Source organism: Pelmatolapia mariae, linkage group LG13 (genome assembly GCF_036321145.2).
Source record: "Pelmatolapia mariae isolate MD_Pm_ZW linkage group LG13, Pm_UMD_F_2, whole genome shotgun sequence".
In the NCBI taxonomy this organism is placed as follows: domain Eukaryota; kingdom Metazoa; phylum Chordata; class Actinopteri; order Cichliformes; family Cichlidae; genus Pelmatolapia; species Pelmatolapia mariae.
This window is the reverse complement of record NC_086238.1, coordinates 20,167,835-20,190,648: the sequence shown is the minus strand read 5'-3', so window position 1 is coordinate 20,190,648 and position 22,814 is coordinate 20,167,835. Positions and strand designations below refer to the sequence as shown.

The window sequence follows — 22,814 nt, the reverse complement described above, 5'->3', positions numbered from 1 at the left end:
GCGGTCCCCCGGACCCTCCAGCAAAGACAGAATGGACGAGCCCCCAATTCTGTTACGACCCGGCTCATAGCCGCAACATAAAAGAAGATGAATACCAGTTTGTGGGATGAGAAGAGGCTTTATCTTAAAATGGACAACCAGGTTGGCTAAAAAATGGCTGGCAAACACAACAAAAGTGATGGTCAAAATGGTGAACGGAGAACTAAACTATACTGGGAAAACTAAACTACTAACCCTGAACAGAAACACAAACCTGAACACGAATGACAGCGAGCAGAAAACAGATGATGGTTGGGCAGCAGGGAAACACACGGACGAGACATGGTGGAGACACAGACAGACCGGCCAAACTACAAAGACAGAGGACGCGACTTAAATACACACAGGGAAACACAGGGAGATTACACACAGGTGGGGAACACAGCTGGGAATAATCAACAAGACGAGACAGAGGCAAAACTGAACACACACATGAGACGCAGACCTTCACAATAAAACAGGAAACGAGAACACTACACCAAGACGCAGACCTGACACTGAGAGACAGAATGACACATGGACCCTGAACTAAACTAAACGTGAGATACAACTGAGAACAAAATCCTTAAACATGACATAAAACAAAACACTGACAACATTAAATCATAACACAACAATCGGAGGTCTCTGCCCAGAAGAAACTCGCTGGCCTCTGGTAATGCACTGACTTGCTTAAGTCATAAAGATACGGTTAAGTCCATAAATATTTGGACAGCGACAGCTTTTTTCTAATTTTGTTCTGTACATTATCACAATTAATTTTAAATGACACAACTCACATGCAGTTGAAGTGCAGACTTTCAGCTTTAATTCAGGGGGTTGAACAAAGGGATTGCACAAAACTAAGGAACTAAAGCATTTTTAAACACAATGCCTTCATTTAAGGGGCTCAAAAGTAAGTGGATAAATTAAATAACGGAAATTAAAATGTTTATTTCTAATACTTGGTTGAAAACCCTTTGCTGGCAATGACAGCCTGAAGTTTTGAACTCATGGATATCACCTGGGTTTCCTCCTTTTTAATGCTCTGCCAGGCCTTTGCTGCTTCTGTCCAAAGTTTAGTCTTCGGCAGCTGAAATGCTCAATTGGGTTAAGATCAGGTGTCTGGCTTGGCCATTCAAAGATATTCCACTTCTTTGCTTTAGTAAACTCCTGGGTTGCTTTGGCTGTATGTTTTGGGTCATTGTGCATCTGTATTTTGAAACACCACCCAACCAATTTGACTGCATTTAGCTGGATTTGAGTAGCCAGTATGTCTCTGAACACCTCAGAATTCATTCGGCTCCTTCTGTCCTGTGTCGCATCATTCGGCTAGAGGTTGACTTGGTTTCATCTGTCCAAAGAATGTTGTTCAAGAGCTTTGCAGGCTTGTTTTTGATGTTTTTTGCCACTCCTAATATTGTAGCAATTTCTCAAATGCTTTTTCACTGAATAATAATGTCACAATAATATCACTGAATAATCACAAAAAACCTTTCAATACTATATAAGCACAGTTTCCAGAAATGCCATATGAAAATGTCATGCTCACTTTGTCGTTGCTTTCACTTGATATCTGACCAGCAGTTAGTTTAAGGAGGCAACACATTTTGAAAGCAATTTCCTGTTTGGAACTGGATTATTATTATTATTTTTTTGGTACATTAGAAGGTCATATTGTGGTTGCAATATGTAGGTTAATTATGTTCTTCATGGTGCGACTCAGTCAGATTTGTTAATGCTGTGAGAGGGAGATAGGCAGAGAGATGAGGAGGAGAATAAAGAAATACGACTGAGAGAATAAGCAAACCAAAGCTGCTCTCATTACTGAGAACAGCAGCAGATTTTGATCATGACAAACAAGGACGGGCTGAACATTGCTTCCTCCTCTCGCTTTCCTTTCCACCAACTTCACAGAGACAAGACATGATCATTTGTGACTGGCCAATTAGCACATTAGAAGGTGTTGTTTAGATTCATAGTGTCATGTGTCGGTGCTGATAATGTCGTCGCTACGTGTGTCATGACAGATAAAGCCCTCAGAAATCAGCTGCTCACACGCAGTATTGATACTCATGTTGACATCCCTGAGCAAGCAGCTGAAGCGGTAACCTGCTTTTAGATACCACTGTCAGTGTCCATTACTTTGCTGCTTTTGCACTTCACTTTTCCATAAAGCACTTATCCAGTCGAACAGTGTTCTTTGAAATTCTCCATTCTTTTCTTGCTCTAACATTTATTCACTATGCTGAGTAATTTAATACCCTTTTATGCTAGAAACCTGCCTGCTGATTCAAAACACAGAGCTACAACTAACTTAATAAGAGCTGAAGGAGTTTGTATCAACTTTGAAATAGCACATTTCGACTAGTCGGGATTCAGTTTATCATGATATTGATAGGGCCAGATAGCACAAGAAAATTTCTTTGAATCTGTGCATATTAGAAACTATGAGGTGTGTGGTGCTTGCTCCCGCATACCCTGGACAATACAGAGATGATTAGGCCAGGACATTGTAAGCCACTTTTTTTTTCTTCTAATGTAGGACATAGCCAGAAAAAGGTTACATTGGATGCCTAAGCAATGGAGGTGCCTAAGTGAAGGCAGGATACAGGCCACTTGCTAGCTACAGTTTTACTGATAGCAACTGAATTTTGCTATTTTTACAGTGATGCAGCTCAGCTCAACTGGACATCACGTGACCTTTGAAGTGGAGCAGTAGCAAGGCACCAATCAGTTTAAGCTCACTCTGCCTTAGATATTTACCCTCTTACATGCACCTCTACCAGTTAATGTCCTGAAAAGTGGGAAGAGCTGCGATACACGTATAAAAACACATGTGGCTCCTAAAACTCAACCAACAAAAAAAATGTAACCACCCAAAAAAAAAACGTGTGTGTGTGTCATGTTTTCCAAAATGGCCAAAAGGGCCACCATAGAAAATGGCTATAGACAGAAAAACAGATCCACACGTGCAGCCACCTCAAATAAAACCTGAATGTGTTTAGCTTGATGGAAGAAGCTCTGCTTCTGGGCTAATGTAGCAGCTCTACTTTTTTTTTACTTTGTCAGATCACCAAACATGGGCTAATGGATGCACAACACTTATAAGCAAAATATGTTGTTTTAAATTTATATTGCTGTATATACATATATATTAAAGCAAAGCTTAAAATTGGGACTTAGTATGGCAGACCCTCCTCTTCTTAGTTCTGGGTATTCAACATGTCATCTTGTTATTCTTGATAGGCAGCCCGGTCGGCAGGTGTGTTTGGTCTGTCAGCATGCGTTCTGGGAAAATGTGCATTCCACACACTGTGCTTTCATCTTGGGAGAGAGAAACCCTACAGTACATAAAGATGAGCGATGTTTGCTTGTTTGTTGGTGTGCGCACACATGCATCTGTGTGTGTGGTTGGTACTGCAACACACAGGCTCCTGTTTTTATGATAATGCTGCCTTGTACATAAAAAAAACAAAGATTATTTGTAACCATTACTGGCCTTGGTGATTCCTGAAGCATTCTAAAGATCTACCTTTGTTTTTTTTTTCATTGTCAGGGCTCAGTGGATAGCGACTGTTTGGCAGGCTGGAGAGCTCAGGTCTCATCCCCGCCTGCAGATGAAGGTTTTAGACAGCCAAAAGTTAGAGTCTGGGGATTTATAGAGATGGATGGAGTGAAAGGAGCTGAGAGCTCTTAGCACACGTTCTGGTCAAAGAAGCTGCGTTTCATTGTTAGACCGTAAAACCCTGACGAACATCAAAGCTGGATAGCTCTGTCACTATCAGTAAGTGCAGTGCTATGGGACTCAGTATAATATATAATATAAAGGACTAGAAGTCTTATATTTTTTGTGTTTGGTGCATTTTTTAAACAATACAATTTTAAAAGATTTTCTTTAAGAAACATGATCCATGTCTTCAATTTTATTTTATATTTTAACAGCTGTCCTCATCTGTGATATACTTTGAAAAAACAACAACCAAAAGAAAAAAGACATGAAAAAGCGTACACAGACACACTTGTGTAGATGCAAAGCCATTTGTAAAGATAACGAGGGACACACTGGGTGATACAGACTGATAATGCTGCATGCCAAAGGCAGAGTGCTGTCTCTACTGTCACTGACGTGGCTTTCTCATGCAAGGATGTTTTAAGCTGAAACAACAGGGTACACGTCACAAGAGTGAGACATTATGCAGCATAGCAACAGTGTGCTGGGAGCGAGTTACCTCGCTGTCTAAGCTGATTTGACACAGTCAGGTGAAGCAAGTTCTAAGTTTTCTGGGGAAGACTTTTTCTTGGCTATATAACAGTTGTAGCAAACAAACCATCTTGCTCTTAAGCCATAAGGTGGACTCTAGTAAAAAAAGACCAACCCCCCCCCCCCCCAAACTATTCTCTCAAAGGGGAAAAGGGTGATGACAAACAGTTTCCTTAGATAAGGATCTGGACACAGAGACAGGACACACAGTCACTAAATAGTAAGTTACTCTATCTTTGTGAGACAGAGACTGTTGGTCCACTACATTGGTCCAGATTAAATTATTCCTACAAACAATGAATGGATTAGACATATGTACAGAGGAGGATTAGGGCCACTGAAAAAAAAGGGCAGGTCTTTTTTTTTCTTCTTTTCCAGAATTCTGAGAAAAAAGTCAGAATTCTGACTTTTTCATCAGAAATCTAAGAAAAAATAATTCTGATGAGAAAAATCAGAATTCTGAGATTAAAGTCAGAATTCTGGCTTTTTCGTCAGAATTATATTTTCTCAGAATTCTGATCATTTTTCTCAGAATTCTGGAAAAGAAGAAGAAGAAGAAAAAAAGACGTGCCCACTTTTTTCCCCCAGTGGCCCTAATCCTCTTCCGTACATATGATTACACCCTGACTTTTATTTTTATATTTATTTGCAATTTGTGTAGTGGAATTCTTTGAGGGCAAGCAAGGCAAGCACTGATTGTTCCAGTGAAATCTAAAAATAAACATCAATTTAAACCCAAGTGAAGCAATCTCTCCTTGTACACATCAATTAGCATTCTGTCCCATAATCTTCTTGCATTGCCTGTTTGAGCCTTCCTTTAAATTACTGCTATCTTGTGGCCATAGCCGGCTTTTGTCTCTGGAAGCAGGCTTGATTCTGCTTGGCTTCAATTTCGATGAAATCTTTAGTGGGTCTTGTTTTCATGGACACGACTGTGCCCCTTAAAAGTTGGCTGAGCTGGGCAAGCTGAGAGGCCAGCAGTTTTTTATGGTTCGTTGTGCAAGCATACTGTGGATAAACCTGTGGTTGGACAAGGAACAGATGAGAGACTAAAATGTTATATACACTACAATCTGCATGTTGTGTGGAAACAGGGCTAGCATTAGTAAATTATTTTTTATCTTTAGCTTAGTTTTCTCTTACTAACTACCTTGATCAACATCTCTGGTGGCCACATGGTTGCCACCACATGCTATTGTATTTGTACATAGATACGGTTCTGCTAAAAATTTCCTTGCTGTACTTTTTTTCCTCCAAGTAAGGAACTAGATGTATGTTACTCGATGGGCATCTTTTCTAAGAACTTAGTTCTGGTCATCAGTGACGATTAGAATAAATAAAAACAAATTAATTGGTTAAAGGTGTCATATTGATATTTACAATCTGTAAACTCTTTCATGTTGTCAATTCATGCATTGAATAACTCAAAGTCAACAGGCAGCTATTGGTAACCTTTATTATTTGAAAGGTTAGCAGTAGCTCCTTCTTGACTTTGAGTGGCACCATAATATAATGATGTTTTTTTGGTTTTGTATGTTAATTATTAAAAAATAAGAATTTTAATAAGGAAGTTTTTTGTTAAAGAGGACCTACTGTGCTCATTTTCAATTCTAGATTTTTATTCTTCCACTCTACTCTGACTCTTAGGAGATTTGGATGATTTGCAGTTCAAAGTAACCCTTATTTATCTTATACTAGGTCTTGAGGAAGCACTTTAATTCAGCTTCTGTCTGAAACAAGCTATTTTAGCCTCTTTCTCCCTTCCTTAAGTTAATATTCTCCTGATTGGTTGCCCCTTGCAAACAGAAGATCTTCCGCGCTCACAGCCAGAGCTGTGTGCCTGAGATAACCACATTAGGGCTATCAGCTCTCAATAATGTCAAAGACAGCCAAGAGGAGAAATAAGAGATAGAAATTGAGTGGTTTCGAGCAGTCTGAGTCTGAGCTTTTGCCTCACTGGAATTACTTGTACATACACTGAACTTTTTTTTTTTTTTTTTTTTTTTACCATTTTAATGGTTTACAGTATATACAACAGGAAAAACACAATTAACCTAAAACTACCACTTATTACATTTCTCATTCATTCACATAAAATATACCATATTACCTCAGATTCTGTCCTTCACTTAACATCAGTTACCAAAGGTAGCCGACCTGTTATAATTTCCTCCCTGTAATTAATTGTACCCTGTTAAAGATACTGGATTATGCTGTTTATACAAACTCAACCTCTTGCATTTCTTATAAATTAAAACCTTCAAGTTTTTTTTGTGGATACAAACCCTGCTTAATGAGACTTTTAGATGAAACATTGATCATATTTGTTGTGGAAAACAACAAACACGGTAAATGTTTTAAATGTCTGTTTTATTATTTGAACAATTGTCAAAGAGGTGGATTTGAGGCAGAAAAGACAGATAACATTTACTCACATTATTACTTGCACCTGGTTAATGTATGTAAACACGTCATTTTAGCAGCAGGGGCTAATAACTTTAGAGACGAGGCACTACTGAACAGCCCTTCAGTTGTGGTTTTATGTAAAAGTCTTAACAAATATTTAATGGTTTTCCAGAAATTGGATACAGATAATTAAGCCCACAAGAGGATTAATCTCTCCACTGCCTCCATGACTTTTCATCATTATGGTTCAGAGTGTACGGAAGTATTGGATGAATTGCTTAAGGTCTGCATATTCCCCATAGGCTTTCATCTGGCCAAAATACCATTTTCAATTTAGCCTGACTGAATACATGCAAAAATGACACTGACATCAACTGCGGCTGGACTTTCGTGTTGAATGCAAATTTGGTGTGCTAGCATGAGCCGTGTTAAATTGCCCTTTGATAACAAGTTAAAACGATAATAAAGGCTTTTAACTCATGGTGCTGTCTCACAGAGATCTCATTCTTTTATCGCATGAAATACAATGATTAAGTCTCCTTACGCCTTACTTACAAGTAAACTAAGCTATAGTAGGTTTCATGTAGCATTGCACTGCAACAAGTTACATACAGCTTGAGATGTTTTGATGATTTATATTCAAACCCATTCACAAACCTTATCAGAGGAGGGCTACAAGGTGGTGTACAGTACACCTGGTGCTGGGAGTGTAGTGTCAAGATGGGCATCTGGTGTGAAATGTTTGTCAAATATCTCTAAGAATGAAATGTCCACACTGGATCAGCGGGAGCTGGGCTACTTTTGAAAGGTTCATGGATGCAGTAAAAGAGGATATGCGGAGCGCTGGCATGGCAGAAGAGATGCAAGGGACAGGGTGAAATGGAGGCAGATGATCTGCTCTGGCGACCTCTAAAGTGAGCAACCAAAAGAAGAAGAAGATTTAAACAAAGACACCACATAAACTGTGCCCAAAAGGGTTAGATATTGCTGGAAAAGCACACTTTTTTTTAGGGGTCTGAATAGTATGGGACCAGTTTCACTGGAAACACGGATCATTTTGATCCTAGTTCACTAAATTGTTTAGAGTAAGAATACCAAGGTATACACTGTATTAAAAATACACTGTATTTTTAATACAGTGCCTCATGAATGTGTTGATAGTGTAAGAAATCGAGCTCATTTTGCTTCACTATTGTATCTCTTCTTGTCACACGTTTGACTACCGCAGCGCACAAGTGACAGAGGGAACTCTGAAATGCTGCCAGGGTATGGAGATGAACGTTTTCTGCCTCTGCACATGGTCTGATCTGTCTTGCTTCAGTCCCTCTTACATCATTGCACGTGCCCTGGGGCTTTCTCTCTACAGAGCAGGCGTTCTGTATTTAGAGCCTGATTTATACACAAACACACATACCACTAGGGAAAGCGCAATGAGTGCCCCCCGCATCCCCCACCCCTGCTGCCACAATTGCCAGCAATATAATCATCTTCCCACACTTCACTGTGCGTTTAAGGATAGCATAAAAAAAGAAAGGGAAAAAAACAACAACAACTTATGAAAGCAAATAGTAATTTCAAATTCGTAGGTGGATGGAAAAGTAGATATGGATGGTTTAACATTTTCTTGACCCATTCAATTTAAAGAATTTTTTGTTTGTTTATTCATTTCTTGCATTTTTTTTAAAACTTCCAACTCACCATTTTAATCTTCTTTCTTTTACTCCCACCCTGCATGGCTGGTAAGACTTGCTGTGGAGCTCAATCGATACCCTGCAGACTCTGTGAACGCCAAAGAAGAATCCATCTGGTAAATGCACAACGGGAAGAGAAACGAAAAATAACTCTTATTTCTGCTTTTTTTCCCCTCTCCCCCCCTCTGTCTGTCTTTGTTCTCAGGTTGTTAGAGAGCTCGTTGCTCAACGCAGAAGTGAAGGAAGGAGAGATTCTGCCTCCTACCATCCAGAGGCTGATGAAAGGATACAACAAGTACCTCAGGCCTTTCTTTGACAGTAAGGGAACTGCAGACACATGCAGCCATGGAAATGACAGAACACCCAGGGGAAATCTGCGTTTGACAGAGAACGAGATGGGTTCATAATGCAATTTTGTGCTTGCGTGTCCCTTCTCAGATAATATATGCTGACATACATACATTAAAATTTACGTCAGTTTAATTTAGCTTTGAAATTGGTGTGCTCCATTACTTTCTGCGTACAGGCATGGAGGTTTAACCATGTTATGAAGCCCTGAATGCGCATACGCAAGACTTACTTTAACACATACAATACATGGTCTTATTTAGATTCCAGTTTCCACCAGGTGACCAATTTGTTTGCAATAGAAGAACAAAGTCTGCCACAGTGTGTGCTTTCAGAAGAAGAACAATGTTATGTCATTCCCCGCAAATCCCTCGCTACAGTTATTGTTCTGAGCTCCGGGAATCCATCACAATGTGATTATGGTTTGTTTACTCGCTGTTTGATCTGTAATAACACCTTGGACTTTACCAAGACGAATGCTATTCAGCGTAATCACCAGTCCTCCTGCCTGGAAGCACAAGCTTGGCACACGGTAATGGTAAAAGCGCTAGCAAAGGCACATATTCACACACCCACACGCGCATATGCCTTTGCATTTCAGGCACTGCTGGAACCTCCATTGATTTTATTCATTCCTTTACATTTGCATTTTTTTTTTGCCACAAAAACAGTTAAAATTGGTTAAACTTTGCAAGGATTCACTTCTCATCTGGGCCAGATAACCTCAAGCACAGCCAGCAGGTCTGCACAATGCCGTCTGAGCGCTCATTTTTGGCGTTTGAAGTGGATTGCCTCCTTACTCAAAAATTAATAATCATCATTCATTTCTAGCACATAAACACCCTTAAAGGAATAACTGAGCATTTTGAATAATCACGTTCTTGCCTGGATTTAAAGGAGAGCCACACTCTCTGTTCCTTTAATACTAAACTCCACAAGAAACACTTTTATACAGTAGATTTACATGCATCTCATTGGAACATACAGTATCTGCAGTCTGACACCAGACTCATTTGTGTGTCTCTGAGGGAAAAAAATGACTGATAAGTAAAAGGGAAGGAGAATAGAAAGATGAAACATAGGAGAGCAGCAAAGTTACCCTGTCTTTGATGGTGAATCAGGGAGAATTAATTCCCTCAAGGAGGTTCACACTCGACAGACTGCAGCTGGTGGATAGAAGTGGGGGTCTTTAGCATTTTTAAATATGCTGTCCTCCAATAACCTTACATTATATAACACAATGTTTTATTATGCAACACTATATATATGCCTGTGTCCTCAAAATACCCTTTTATGTCATCACACTCAGACACAATCTAGAAAAAGGTCAGAGAGAGAATTTTTTTAGCCCCACTTTTGCGTTCCACAACAGTTCAATATCAAGCAGAGAGGGTGTGACACGTTACTTATTTTTGAAGGCAGCTCTCAAGCAGTAGCAAGCTGCCGGTTCTGAGCGCAGCTGCTCCCGACTTGCTTGGCTATGACGGATGAAGCTGTGGTCGATTATTTAGTTATTGTTTCAAGTTCAGCTGCTGTTGTCGTATGATAGCTACTGCTTGAAGTTAGGGTGCTTCCAAGACAGATGTGCTGCCAGTACAGCATAAAAATTAAGGAATACAGACCATTTTAATACAATTCTTAGTCAGCACCAATACACGCACAATAACTTACAATTGCAGAAAAAAGTTCATGATTTTATATATTTATCTATAATCCTAATCAGTTAAATGGTTTCAAGGGAAAAAAAGCTATCCAAAACATATCGCATACACACACACACATATATATACATATATATACATATACACACACAGCCACTGCCACTTCCTGGTCCCTTTCGAATACACTTTGTTTTTGCTTTGCAGATCATTTTATTGGAAATTTTTAATATTTTTCCATTTCCTGTGTTTGTTTTGTTGATATTTTAATAGTTTTAAATTAAAGAAAGGTTATAAGAAAAAATAACTGGCCGTAAGTTAAAAAGTGATTCCCCCCCCTGAGGACACTTTCCCTAGCCAAACCCAGGTGTGATTACTGTCAGACCTGTTGAATCAAGAAAACACTTAAATAGAACCTGTCTGACAAAGTGAAGTAGGCTAAAAGATCTGAAAAAAACATCACAGAAACACAGCATGGCACGGTCTTAAGAAACTCAAGAACAGATGAGAAACAGTCACTCACATCTATCAGTCTGGAAAGGATTACAAAGCCATTTCTAAAGCTTTGGGACTGGCTTTGGGAATTATGTTGAAAGCCATTATCCACAAAAGGAGAAGACTTGGAACAGGGGAGAATCTTCGCTGGAGTGTGGGCCTCCAAAAAATTTCTCCAGGAACACATCAATGACTCATCCAGATGTCATAAAAGAACCCTGGGCAGCATTTACAGAACTGCAGGCCTTACTTGTTTCAGTTATGGTAAGTGTTCATCATTCAGCAAAAAGAAAGTGACTCTGCAAAAATGACATCCATGGGAGAGTTCGAAGGCAAAACCACTGCTGACCAAAAATATCACAACGGATTGGTTGGTCAAGATGTTTTTGGCAAATGTGGCAAAAACATCTCGACCATTCTCAAGACTTTTGGCAAAATATTCTCTTGACTGATGAGACAAAAGATGAACTCGTTAGAAAGCTTGAATCCTGAATGTCAGGTTGGGTATCAGACGCCACCTCTCTGGGGACATCTCAGGCCCTCCAAGGTTTGGAGGCCTATCTCCCCCCACCACTTCCCCTGCCGGTGGCAGACGCCCTCAGACATCGATGCGTTGGTGGTTCTTTGTGTCCGGGGGTGGGCGTCCGGGTACACACCGGCTCACTCCTTGGTGGCTGCTTATCCGGGCCTGGAACCTGGGGCTCGCTCGGGCCACTTCGGGGGTGGGGTGCCCTCGGCCTCTCGGCCTGGGGCTCGGTCACTCAGGCACAGCTGGCTGCCGGCGGAGCTCACGGGCACATCACTGCAACCCCCCCTGGCTTCTGCTCCGCGGCTGCTGAGTGATCCCTCATCTGGGACTCTCCTCAGCTCTTTCTGGGACAGTGGCGCGGCTGCCCCTCTGTTGGTCTTCCTTGGTCTCTTGTGTTCTGGGGGCCTCTGGATGTCTGGAGTTTTGATCTCCTCCATACCTGCTTCATGCCCTGGAGGATGGGACTGTGGCCCCCCACACCCTCTAGCAGATCATTACATTAAGGAACCTTTTAAATACAAGCGCGCTCATGCTCACAGGTGTACACACAGGTGATCACACACACAAACTACACCCTTTTTGGCTCCTACCTCAAAGCACACTGTGCGCTGTCGATCTTACGTGCTGCACAATAATGTTTAATATTAAGTATTTAGTGTTATATTCCCATATATCATTGTGATGTTGTTTATTCTATTACTCTCGTTTTCTTCTGCTTGTTTTCTTTTTTCTTTCTCAACAGGTGATCCAGGTGATCGATATATGTATTTTTTGTCTGCTTATTTTGTTGCTTTTTGTTTTTTGCCCTTTATCCCCGTCCCTCTTCTCCGCTGTTTTTTTTTTGTGTTGTTTTGTTTTGTTTTTTCCCCCCTCTTTCTTTCTCCCTTTTCTTTTCCCCTGTCCCGTATCTAGCAAGTAAAAAAAAATAAAATAAAATAAAATAAAATAAACAATAAAAGGTAAATCAAATGGACCATTACGGCAAGGCTGGGATGGTCCATTTGGTAAAGTAAATCCGTTGGGCATCTTTCTTCGCCTTTAGACAATAATTCTGATGGCAAAAGAACCAAACGGGACAGGGTTAAAAAAAAAAAAAAGAAAAAGAAAAAAAAAGAAAGCTTGAATCCTGTTACAGCTGTCGTAAAAGTAACTGTAAATGATAGAAAATCAATTCTGCTCTCTACCATAAAATCCTGACAGTAAATGTCCAGCCATCAGTCATGGCCTGAAGGTCAAGCCCATTTGGGCAGGATAATGATTTGAAACACACTAGCAAGTCTATCGTGAATGGCTCAAAAACATCCAAAACAAAGTTTTTAGAGTGGCCTAGTCAGAGTCTAGCCTTAAATCCATGCTCAAAACCCCTCAAATGTGGTTAAAATTAAATAAGTCTGTGAAGAAGAGTGGGCCAAAATTCCTCTACAGTGATATGAAAGACTCATTGCCAGTTGATAGCAAACGCTTGGTTGCAGTTCTTGCTGCCAATAGTGGCACAAGCAGTTACCAGGTTTAGGGGGCATTTAGTTTCTCACATAGGGCCAGGTAGGCTTGAATAGCATTATTCCCTTACTAAAAGAAATCATCTTTTGAAATCTGCGTTTTGTATTTATTTTGGTCGTCTTTGTCAAATGTCTTAGGCTAAAAGTATAAAACATCATCAAATCAAATTAGACCTGATAAAATGGTATGTGAGCCTTTGATTTTATCTCACGAATAAACATTTCTGAATAATATTGATCAGGCCTCTAGCACATCACCTTAGAATAATTTTAAAGCAGTACATTTACGTTTGGGTTTCCTCACATGAATGGTTTGCGTCAGGGCCTCTTGTCCAACTCCTGTTGGATTTAAGTGATTTTGGAGCTTCAAATCTTTGGTCTTCTTTAGCTGTATTTTGGTAGAACATCTTGTGTTCTGTGCACTGTTTTCTTGTCGCATTACCCACACTCTCTTAAAACTGAGATCATTTGTTTCCTGACATAATTTGATCTGATTCAAAATTCTTTGCTTCATCAGTGATGGTAGCCTTCTTGCCCTAGAGGCAGCCAAACAGCCCCGAAAAACTATCCTCCCATCCCCGTGTTTTAGAGATGAGATGCTATAAGGGTTTGATGATTTAATACAGTGAAATCCATTAGAACAAACAGTTGTAGAATGGTCTGCCCAAAAGCTGGCTGGATGTCTGCATGATGACAGCAAACTGCATATAGGCATCACTGATCTTTTTGGAGATGGTTAGAGATGGTTTTCTAATATTTACAATTTTTTTGTTTGCAACAGTATCAATAATTCTTTTTCTGAAGACCTGAGAAATCTATTTTGTAAATGCCATGATCACTACCTTAAAACTTGATAACCTTGCAAGCTTTTGCCACACTACTGTACCTTTGTATGATAAAGTGTTGCTAAACTGCCTTGGTCATATAAAACAGTTGCCGTGGGACCCTCCTTCACCTGGATTCTGTGTGCCGTGTGCGTGAAAATTACAACTGGCACCAAAAACTCTACTTAACATTCTGCTGCAGTATGCTCCAGCATTGCCTTTAGATTTGCATCTCTTGTATGCCATGTTGCTGCTGTAACCCTTTAACATAAAACATAAGAACTTTTTAGATTGTCACATGAAAATAAGATAAGAAGCGTGGCCTTAAATGTGAATGTTTCACAGCCAAAATTGTGAGAACTAAAGCCCAACTGTGGCTACAGCCACACTCCCAGTGACAGCTGTGTCATCCCGAGGCTGCACTCATAATGAGATCTTCAGTCTGTTTTGGCAGCGGTCAGTGAGAGAGGTGCTAAACACGCTCCTCTGGTTTTCTTTCTAAATTACTTGTGTCTGTAGACACAGCTGAGTGGGCAGTGACACTCACAGCACTCATAACCAGCTGAGGTCAACTTGAATATATAATAATGTGTCATGATACAGCTCAGCCTTTCTCCATGTGCCACAGAAAAAGTTATTTTCATGCAAAACATAGACTTTGAAATAGTCTGTCTGCCAGATAGACTATTAACAAAGATTAATGTAAAATAAAAGTGAAGGGAGTAAGCAGTGTGTGAACATAGAGCAGTATGTTTTTGAATGGTTTCTTCTTTTTTTCTAGATGGTCCGGTAACAGTGGGTATGAGTTTGGACATTGCCAGCATTGACACCATTTCAGAGATCAACATGGTAAGAGTATCACACTACTGAGTTCTGAAATTAAACAATGAAAACATGCACTACCAATCAAAGTTTCTACAAACCTTCTTAATTAATGGCCTTTCCTTTATTTTCACTACTTTCTACAATGTAGATAAATACTGAAGACATCAAATATATAGAGCAAGATATATGGAATTATGTAGCAAAGAAAAAAATTGACAAAAAACTCTAAATATGTCTTATATTTTAGATTCCTCAAAGTAGCCACCCTTTCTTTGTTGGCAGCGCTGCTAACCCTTGGCCTTCTCTCAGTGAGCTTCATGATGTAGTCACCTGAAATGGTTTTCACTTCACAGATTCGCCTTGTCAGGGTTCATTTGTGGAGTTTCTTGCCTTCTTAATGGGGAAGTCAGTTTGGCACAGCTGACAGCCCTATTTGACAATTGTTAGAATTCTTATTATGGCAAGAACCAATCAGCTAAGTAAAGAGAAACCACAGTCCATCATTGCTTTAAGAACTAAAGGTCAGACAGTCTGGGAATTTGCTAAAACTTTGAATGTGTCCCCAAGTGACATATTCAGTCAAACTCAAAACATCAAGTACTACAACAAAACTGGCTGACATGAAGACCGCCCCAGGAAAGGAAGACCAAGAGTCACCTCTGCTGCTGAGGATAAATTCATCCGAGTCACCAGCCTCAGAAATCGCATCTCAGATTAGAGCCATGCAGAGCTCCAGTAGCAGACACATCAACTGTTCAGAGGAGAATCAAGCCTTTATGGTCAAATAACTGCTAAGACACTACGACTAAGGAAAAGCAACAAGCAGAAGAGATTTGTTTGGGCCAAGCAATACTAGGAATGGATATCAGACAAGTGAAAATCTGTGCTTTGGTCTGATGAGTCCAGGTTTTAGATCTTTGGTTCCACCCACAGAAAAGGTGATTGGATGGTCTCTACAAGCATGATTACCACTGTGAAGCATGTAGGAGGAGGTGTGATGGTGTGGAGTGTTGACACTGTTGGGGATTTATTCAAAACTGAAGGCACACTGAACCAGCATGTCTACCACAGCATCCTGCAGCGACATGCCATCCCATCCTGTTTGCGTTTAGTTGGACCATCATTAATTTTACAACAGGGCAATGACCCCAAACACACCTCCAGGCTGTGTAAGGGCTCTTTGACCACGAAGGAGAGTGATGGAGTGCTGCACCAGATGGCCTGGCCTCCACAGTCACCTGACCTAAACCCAGTCGAGATGGTTTGGGATGAAATGGATTGCAGGGTGAAGGCAAAAGGGTCAACAAGTGCTCAGTATCTCTGGGAACTCCTTCAAGACTGTTGGAAAACCATTTCAGGTGACGACCTCATGAAGCTTATCACAAGAATACCAAGAATGTGCAAAACAGTAATGAAAGCGAAGGGTGGCTATTTTGAAGAATCTAAAATCTAAAATATGTTTTCAGTTATTTCACACTTTTTTGTTTACTACATAATTCCAAATGTGTTCATTTATAGTTTTATAGTCGCCTTCAGTGAGAATCTACAATGTAAATAGTCATGAAAATAAAGAAAAACCATTACCAAACTTTTGACTGGTAGTATCGATACATTTCATGGGTCCCTAACTAATAAACCTAATATTGCCTTTTCCCTCACTTCTTTTAACCTGATGTGTACACGGTTTTTTGGTATGACCACCTTTATTCTTCAAAGCTGTCTGAACTTCAAGATTTCTCATAATTTCTATAAGTAGTCTTCTCGAATAGTTCTCCAAGCTTCCTGAACTACACTCAAAGCTTTTCTTTGGATGTCAGCTGCCTTTTATTCTGTTCTTTGTCAAGATGATCCCACACCGCTTCAATAATGTTGAGGTCCAGGATCTCGGGAGGTCAGTCCATGACTGATAGCTTTCCACTGTGTATTTTCTATATAAATATACTATGCTGCATTGGCCTTGAGCTTGGGATCATCGTACCGCTGAAAAATTAAGCTGTTGCCAATCAGATGCTTTCCAGATGGTATTACATGGTGGATCAAAATCTGATGGTATTTTTCTGCATTTACAATTCCATTAATTTGAAAAGATGGGGTTAAGTAGAGACACTCACTCTTGTATCCCTCTTCTAAACTCCTCCATACGTATTGATGAAACTTTGAATTTGCATTCATCACTCTATTAGACCTGTTGTCACTTATTTTCAGCTCAGTTCTTGTATAATTGGCATACCTCAGCTTTTTCTCTCATGTTATCCTCCCTAAGAATTGCTTCTTGCCTGCCAATATTCTGTTAAGATAATTTATTTCACTTCAGCAAATAGTGTGGTGGAATAACTCTGAGGCCCTGTGTCAGGTCATTGCTGGACCTTTGTTTTACTGCTTCTTAAGGACACGGCTTTCAGTAAATGAAAAATGCAGCCAAAACCCAGAAAACAACTTTGAAATACCTTTAGGAAGCCTGGCAAACTATTGCTTAAGACCACTTTAAAAAATTACCAGAAAGTCTAGCTCCTTGGAAGAAAAACTTAAAGAACTTTATGCACTTTATATTTTTGGATTGCATTTTGGAACTCACATATCTGAGGACATGTAAGGTCAACAGACATAGATAACCATCCTCATGCTGCACCTTCAATGAAGCAACTTAAAATTAAAAGTAGGGAAGACAGAATTTAAAACATATTTTCAAGAGTTAATCCATGTTTAAAAGAAAAATCTTTATCAAAAAACTAAGCTACAAAAGCTTCAGTATACTGGAAGTGCATACTCGTTTTGCTCATATGAGATTGGACTGTCTTGACTAAGAGTGATCGACCAGCCTTAATTAAATAGTGAGTGCAACAATGACTTTCCTTTGGGAATGGTTAATTCCTGCAATGCTTGCTTTGTGAGAAAATTCTGCTTACAGCTAGCATGCAACACATGAAAATGGTTACATTGTCACACATGATGCAACAGTAAGACTTTGAAAAATAATGTCATGAAGAAAAAAATAAGTTCAGTGTGCTAAAAGAACAGAACAAACTTGAACAGAACTTGCTGATTTGAAGCAATGTTTTGAATTACTGCTGCTTCAGGCACAGAAGGGCTTTGGGCTATGTAAAAATTGCCCCAAGATCACTAATGAAATACAACAACACTGAGCTCGGTTTGCAAAAACATGACTTGTCTGTCAGCACATTACTGACATGCTTTGTAAAAACAGTGTATCAGCTCTGCTAATGACCTGTTTGGGCCTCATTACTGCAGGACTACACGGCCACCATATTCCTCCGCCAGCGATGGACTGATGAGCGCTTGGTGTTTGAAGGCAACAAGAGCCTGAGCCTTGACGGGCGGCTAGTTGAGCTCCTCTGGGTCCCAGACACGTTTATTGTTGACTCCAAGAAATCCTTCCTCCATGACATCACTGTGGAGAACAGGCTGATCCGCATCTTTCCCAACGGGACTGTCCTTTACGCACTAAGGTGGGGTAACAAATAAAGATTGTGCGCTGATGGGCTTGTTCTGTTTATTGTTTTCTGCTTTGACAGACAATGAAAAGTAGTCCGGGGAATGGATGGGAAAATTGGCTGAGGGAAGAACCGTGGGTTGAATATGAGATAATGTGATTGCGAAGCAGGGAGTTTTGTCAATTCTATTACTTGTGTATTGGATTGTATGAGTATAGGACCATGTGATTTGGTAATACAAAGAGCTGTGGGCTATCAATGCAACATAAGTCCTGTTAGGATCTGGGAAACAGATATTGTACTGTGTGCAAGGCTTAAGATCTGATGGGATCTTGGCAGGCTTCTCAAATTTGTATTACCTTTGCACTCATAGATACTGAGTCAAGCAGGCAGCTGTTTTAAAACTGTGGTGAGAGGGATTTAAACATCCTACTGTAGTACTGTCACATGCTGTAACCTCAACTCATCAACAGATTGAGGAGCTGTCCATGATCTGGATTCGACTTCATTGACTCAGTGCTTTTGTTTTTTAAATTATTCTTCCAAATACAGTGTATGCGGAAAGTATTCAGTGCTTCACTTCTTCCAGATTTGGTCATGTTACAGCCTTATTCCAAAATGGATTGAATGTATTTTTCACCTCAAAATTCTACACACAATGCCCCATAATGTCAAAGTGGAAATAAATTCCTTCAAACTCATGCAAATGTATTAAAATGAATAAATAAAACATGTACATAAATATTCACAGCCTTTGCTCAGTACTCTGTTGACCTCTGACAACAATAGCCTCAAGTCTTTTTTCAGTATGACGCTACAAGCTTTGAACACTTACTTTTAGGCTGATTCATTCTTCTTTGCAGAACCATGCAAACAGTGGATGGGGAGTTGGGGAGGTTGTTCAACAGGGGTTCAATTCTAGGCTCTGGCTGGGGCACTCAACAAGATTCACAGAGTGGTCCAGAAGCCATTCCTTTGTTATCTTGGCTGTGTGCTTATGGTCATTGTCCTGTTGGAAGATAAACCCTCATCCCAGTCCGAGGTCCGGAGTGCTCTAAAGCAAGTTGCCATCGAGGATATCTCCGTACATTGCTGCATTCATCTTTCCCTCAACCCTGACTAGTCTCTCAGTTCCTGATGCTGAAAAACATTTCTGCAGCATGATGCTTCCACCATCGTGCTTAACTGTAGGGATGGTATTGGCTAGGTGATGATCGCTGCCTGGTTTCCTCCAGAAATGATGTTTGCCATTCAGGCCAAAGAGTTCAGTATTGGTTTCAGCAGACCAGAGAATTTTGTTTCTCATGGTCTGAGAGTCCTTCAGGTACCTTTTGCAGACTCCAGGCTGGATTGTGCTCTGAAATGCACTGTCAACCATAGGACCTTATATGGACAGGTGTGTGCCTTTCCAAATCATGTCCAGTCAACTAAATCGACCACAGGTGGGGTATGTGGGTGTTATGTTATAGTAACCTGAGTTAGGTAGTCTCTCTTCACAGTCCATCTGTATATAGTACAGTATTTTAAACGTGAGTTGTGTTTCTTTTGTTAAAAAAACACGTGTCATCCTTAAGTACAGCGAAATTCAATTTCTTGACTTATTGTTGGGAATAAATAAGAGTTTCTCCAGTCTTCATGGACCTTTGCTTTCAATACAAAGAAGTGCTTACCGTCTACGCTTCAGTGTGACAGAGAAAATGTGGAGGAGGATGGTGCTTCACAGTCAGAGAGCACGACTAGTGAGAGTAAAACAAGCCAGAAAAGATAGTCAGGAGAGAAATGACCACCTTGGGGAATTGGAGCTGTGAAAAATGACAGAGTGAAGTGAGAAATATGAGGTGCTGGAGGAAAGGGACAGCTGTGGTAAATGTTTCAGTGCTGTGCCTGGAGGGAATACATGAGAAAGCACTGAGATGATTGTAGCCAAAGGTTAAGCAATTAAAGGAAAAGCTGATTTGAAAAGGATACTGTATGCCACTTTCATGCTTTCAAAGTCTCCAGGAATAACAAATATCATTTGCCGTTGGTAACCTTTTTCATGGACTTAAATAACATTTCTGTTGTCTAGGATTACCACCACTGTGGCTTGCAACATGGACCTGACCAAGTATCCCATGGACAAGCAGACCTGCACGCTACAACTGGAGAGCTGTAAGGCCACTTTATACTTAAAGAAAATCTGATCTTTGCTACCTGAAGCTGTGGCAGAGTTGTTGGTGGGTGGGCATAATTTCAAGTAAATCCGATCAAAACAAAGGATGAAATGGATCACTTTCATGTTCTGCATTGGTTGTGTGTGTGTGTTTGCAAAATTGCAAGAATGTCATACATCAGACATAAACTGGATTTACTTCAGTCTTGATGAAATGTTTCATAAAGGACATAACTGCTGCCGTGAAAAAAAAAGAAAAATACAGCTAGTGCCTCGGGTTACAACTGAACCACCTATAAAAACACTGCACAATGAAAATCAAGAAAATGAAAATTAAAAAAAATGCAACGAGAGGAAAAACAGCCAGTGGCTGAGGTAGGGAGGGTGCTGTGGTCTGCAACAATGATTGCCTCAAGGTGCTTTTTATTTGTACGGTACAAACTCAGCAATATTAGAGCGAAAACCATAACAATGAGATTATCCCTTATGAGCAAGCACTTGTTGAAAGTAGGGAGAAGAAACTCCCTATTAACAGGAAGAAACCCCCAAAAGGGTTAGAGCAGTGGTTCTTAACCTTGTTTAAAATTTAAGACATAGATATGTTTTTTACTGGTGCACAAAATGAGCCGTGCATGTCAGTCTCAGGCGGAGGCTCTGCCGAACCCCTGAGACTGACTCACCGGACCCCTAGGGTTCGATCGAACCCAGGTTAAGAACCACTGGGTTAAAGGATTAGAACTGTCCAAACTAGTCTTATTGTTAAGATGTCAGATACAGTGCTCCCGTCAATGCTGCTGTTTTGTTCATGGTGCTCTTTCGTAAAGATACACCAGAATAAATTACTAAGTTTTTGTGCAAATTCAACACGGAAGATCTGTAATTACTCATTTTGCTGCTTTCTTGGATATTCAGCTGCTAATCTGTTCTTTACATCACTACCACTCAAAACACTCAAACTCAAAACTGACATCGTTACACTAGTCCAGTTTCTTTGAGCCAGTCAGCCTCTACTCCATGTGGTTTAAATTTCACTGCTTTACCATCATTCTCCCTTTCAGACTCATTCATGCACCTCAGGTCCATCTAAGCCTTCATCTTCATCTTGACCATCACCAATGTCTAGACCCTGAGGGATACAACCTTAAATTTTGTCACTGCTGGGATCCCATTCTGGCATGATGGCATCGTCGGAGTCTAATTATGTTTTGCTTTAGGCACCTAAGTGCTTGGTTATATTAGGAAAAGGCTTGTGGCTTGGGTTGAAATACAGCCATATTTCAACAACATCAGTTCTTTTTTCAATTGTGAACCAAAAAATTGACTCAGAAGCACTTTGTGGGCTAGGGTTTGGTCAAATGTACCATAAGAGAATGGTAAGAAAAATAGTAGCAATAACATAAAGGTGACATGAAAATAAAAATAACCCTCACCCAGCTGTTGTTTAAGACCTACTTTTGGCTACTCGTTGGAAGATTTGTACACCAGATGCCTTTCCTTATTGGTATAGTGACTTAGACAAGTAAAACCTTTCTGGTTCAACCCAGAGAGGAGAGGCATACAGTATAATCCAAGCCAGTGGTAACATTGCTGTAAGTGCATGAAGACTATTACAGCTAACAACATTACAAATACTTTCCTTGTGGTTGAGACACACTAAAGTTAGCAGAAGCATTGTAATGAGCAAAAATGGCAGACTGGGGCAGCTGTGCATTCTTTGTTTGAAATAATAGCAATGGAAAAATATTTTCCATGGTGACATCAGTAATGTAAGAAAAGCCTGGACAGCTAAGACAGTATTTCATAGAGGAGCACTGTTTTAATAAGGGTCCATGTCCACATAAAGCACTTTTTGCACTGGAAATGCCTGTCACCTCATTTTTATAGCACTTCTCTTAAGCTCTCATTGTTGCTAGGTTACAAAATCCTTCTTTCTAAAAGTTTTCTTTTTCCACCATGAATTACTCTGTTGATATTGTAATTCGTGCCCTCTTTTTCAGCACTGTCAGCGCTCAGCTTAATATGATTTGTATAGAAAACAGATGCCATCTTTGCACACAGACCCTAACGTACTTTGGCAGAAAAAAAAGAGCTAAAAGAAAGCAAAAGTTACAAAAACATGGCATGACAACAGTTTGGCAGACATGATTAGTTGATCAAGATAAGATGAAAGATCCACATACTATCAGGGTTTCTCATTTAATTCATTTTTTGCACACTGTGTTGTGCTATGAACTAAATGTTAAATGGAAAAATCATTTTCTCCATTTGTCTGCCCTTAATAATGAAAAAGTAAAAACATCCCATTTCTTAACAGCGTTTCCAATTCAGAATCTCAGGGCGGGGCTGGATACAGTCCCAACTATGATTAGCTCTTAATCAGTGTTCCCTCTAATTTTTCATGTGTCTGAGCAAACACAAACTCCCTGAGCGGTCCCTTGGACCACTGTGAGCAACAGCATATGTGTGCACTGTGGTCACGCCAGCATCGACTCCATCCAAGTTACATGGTTTATTAAAATAATCAAATTACAGCATTTACATTTATGTTAGACTACTTCTAATTAACTGCTTTAGCCCACTTATAATGAAAATTAAAAAAAAAAAAAATCTTGTTCATGACCTGTGTAGTATGTTAACACTATTGGAAGTAAAA

General features: G+C 40.0%; 1 protein-coding gene across 1 annotated transcript in view; it reads left to right on the top strand.

The window, feature by feature from the left end:
* LOC134639846 (gamma-aminobutyric acid receptor subunit pi) overlaps positions 1 to 22,814 on the top strand; it is a 76,497-nt gene that overhangs the window by 38,113 nt on the left and 15,570 nt on the right. Inside the window, exons 3-6 of the mRNA XM_063491305.1 lie at positions 8,585 to 8,697; positions 14,514 to 14,581; positions 17,807 to 18,024; positions 20,078 to 20,160. Of these exons, the coding sequence (XP_063347375.1) occupies positions 8,585 to 8,697; positions 14,514 to 14,581; positions 17,807 to 18,024; positions 20,078 to 20,160 (482 nt within the window). The remainder of the gene's footprint in view (positions 1 to 8,584; positions 8,698 to 14,513; positions 14,582 to 17,806; positions 18,025 to 20,077; positions 20,161 to 22,814) is intronic.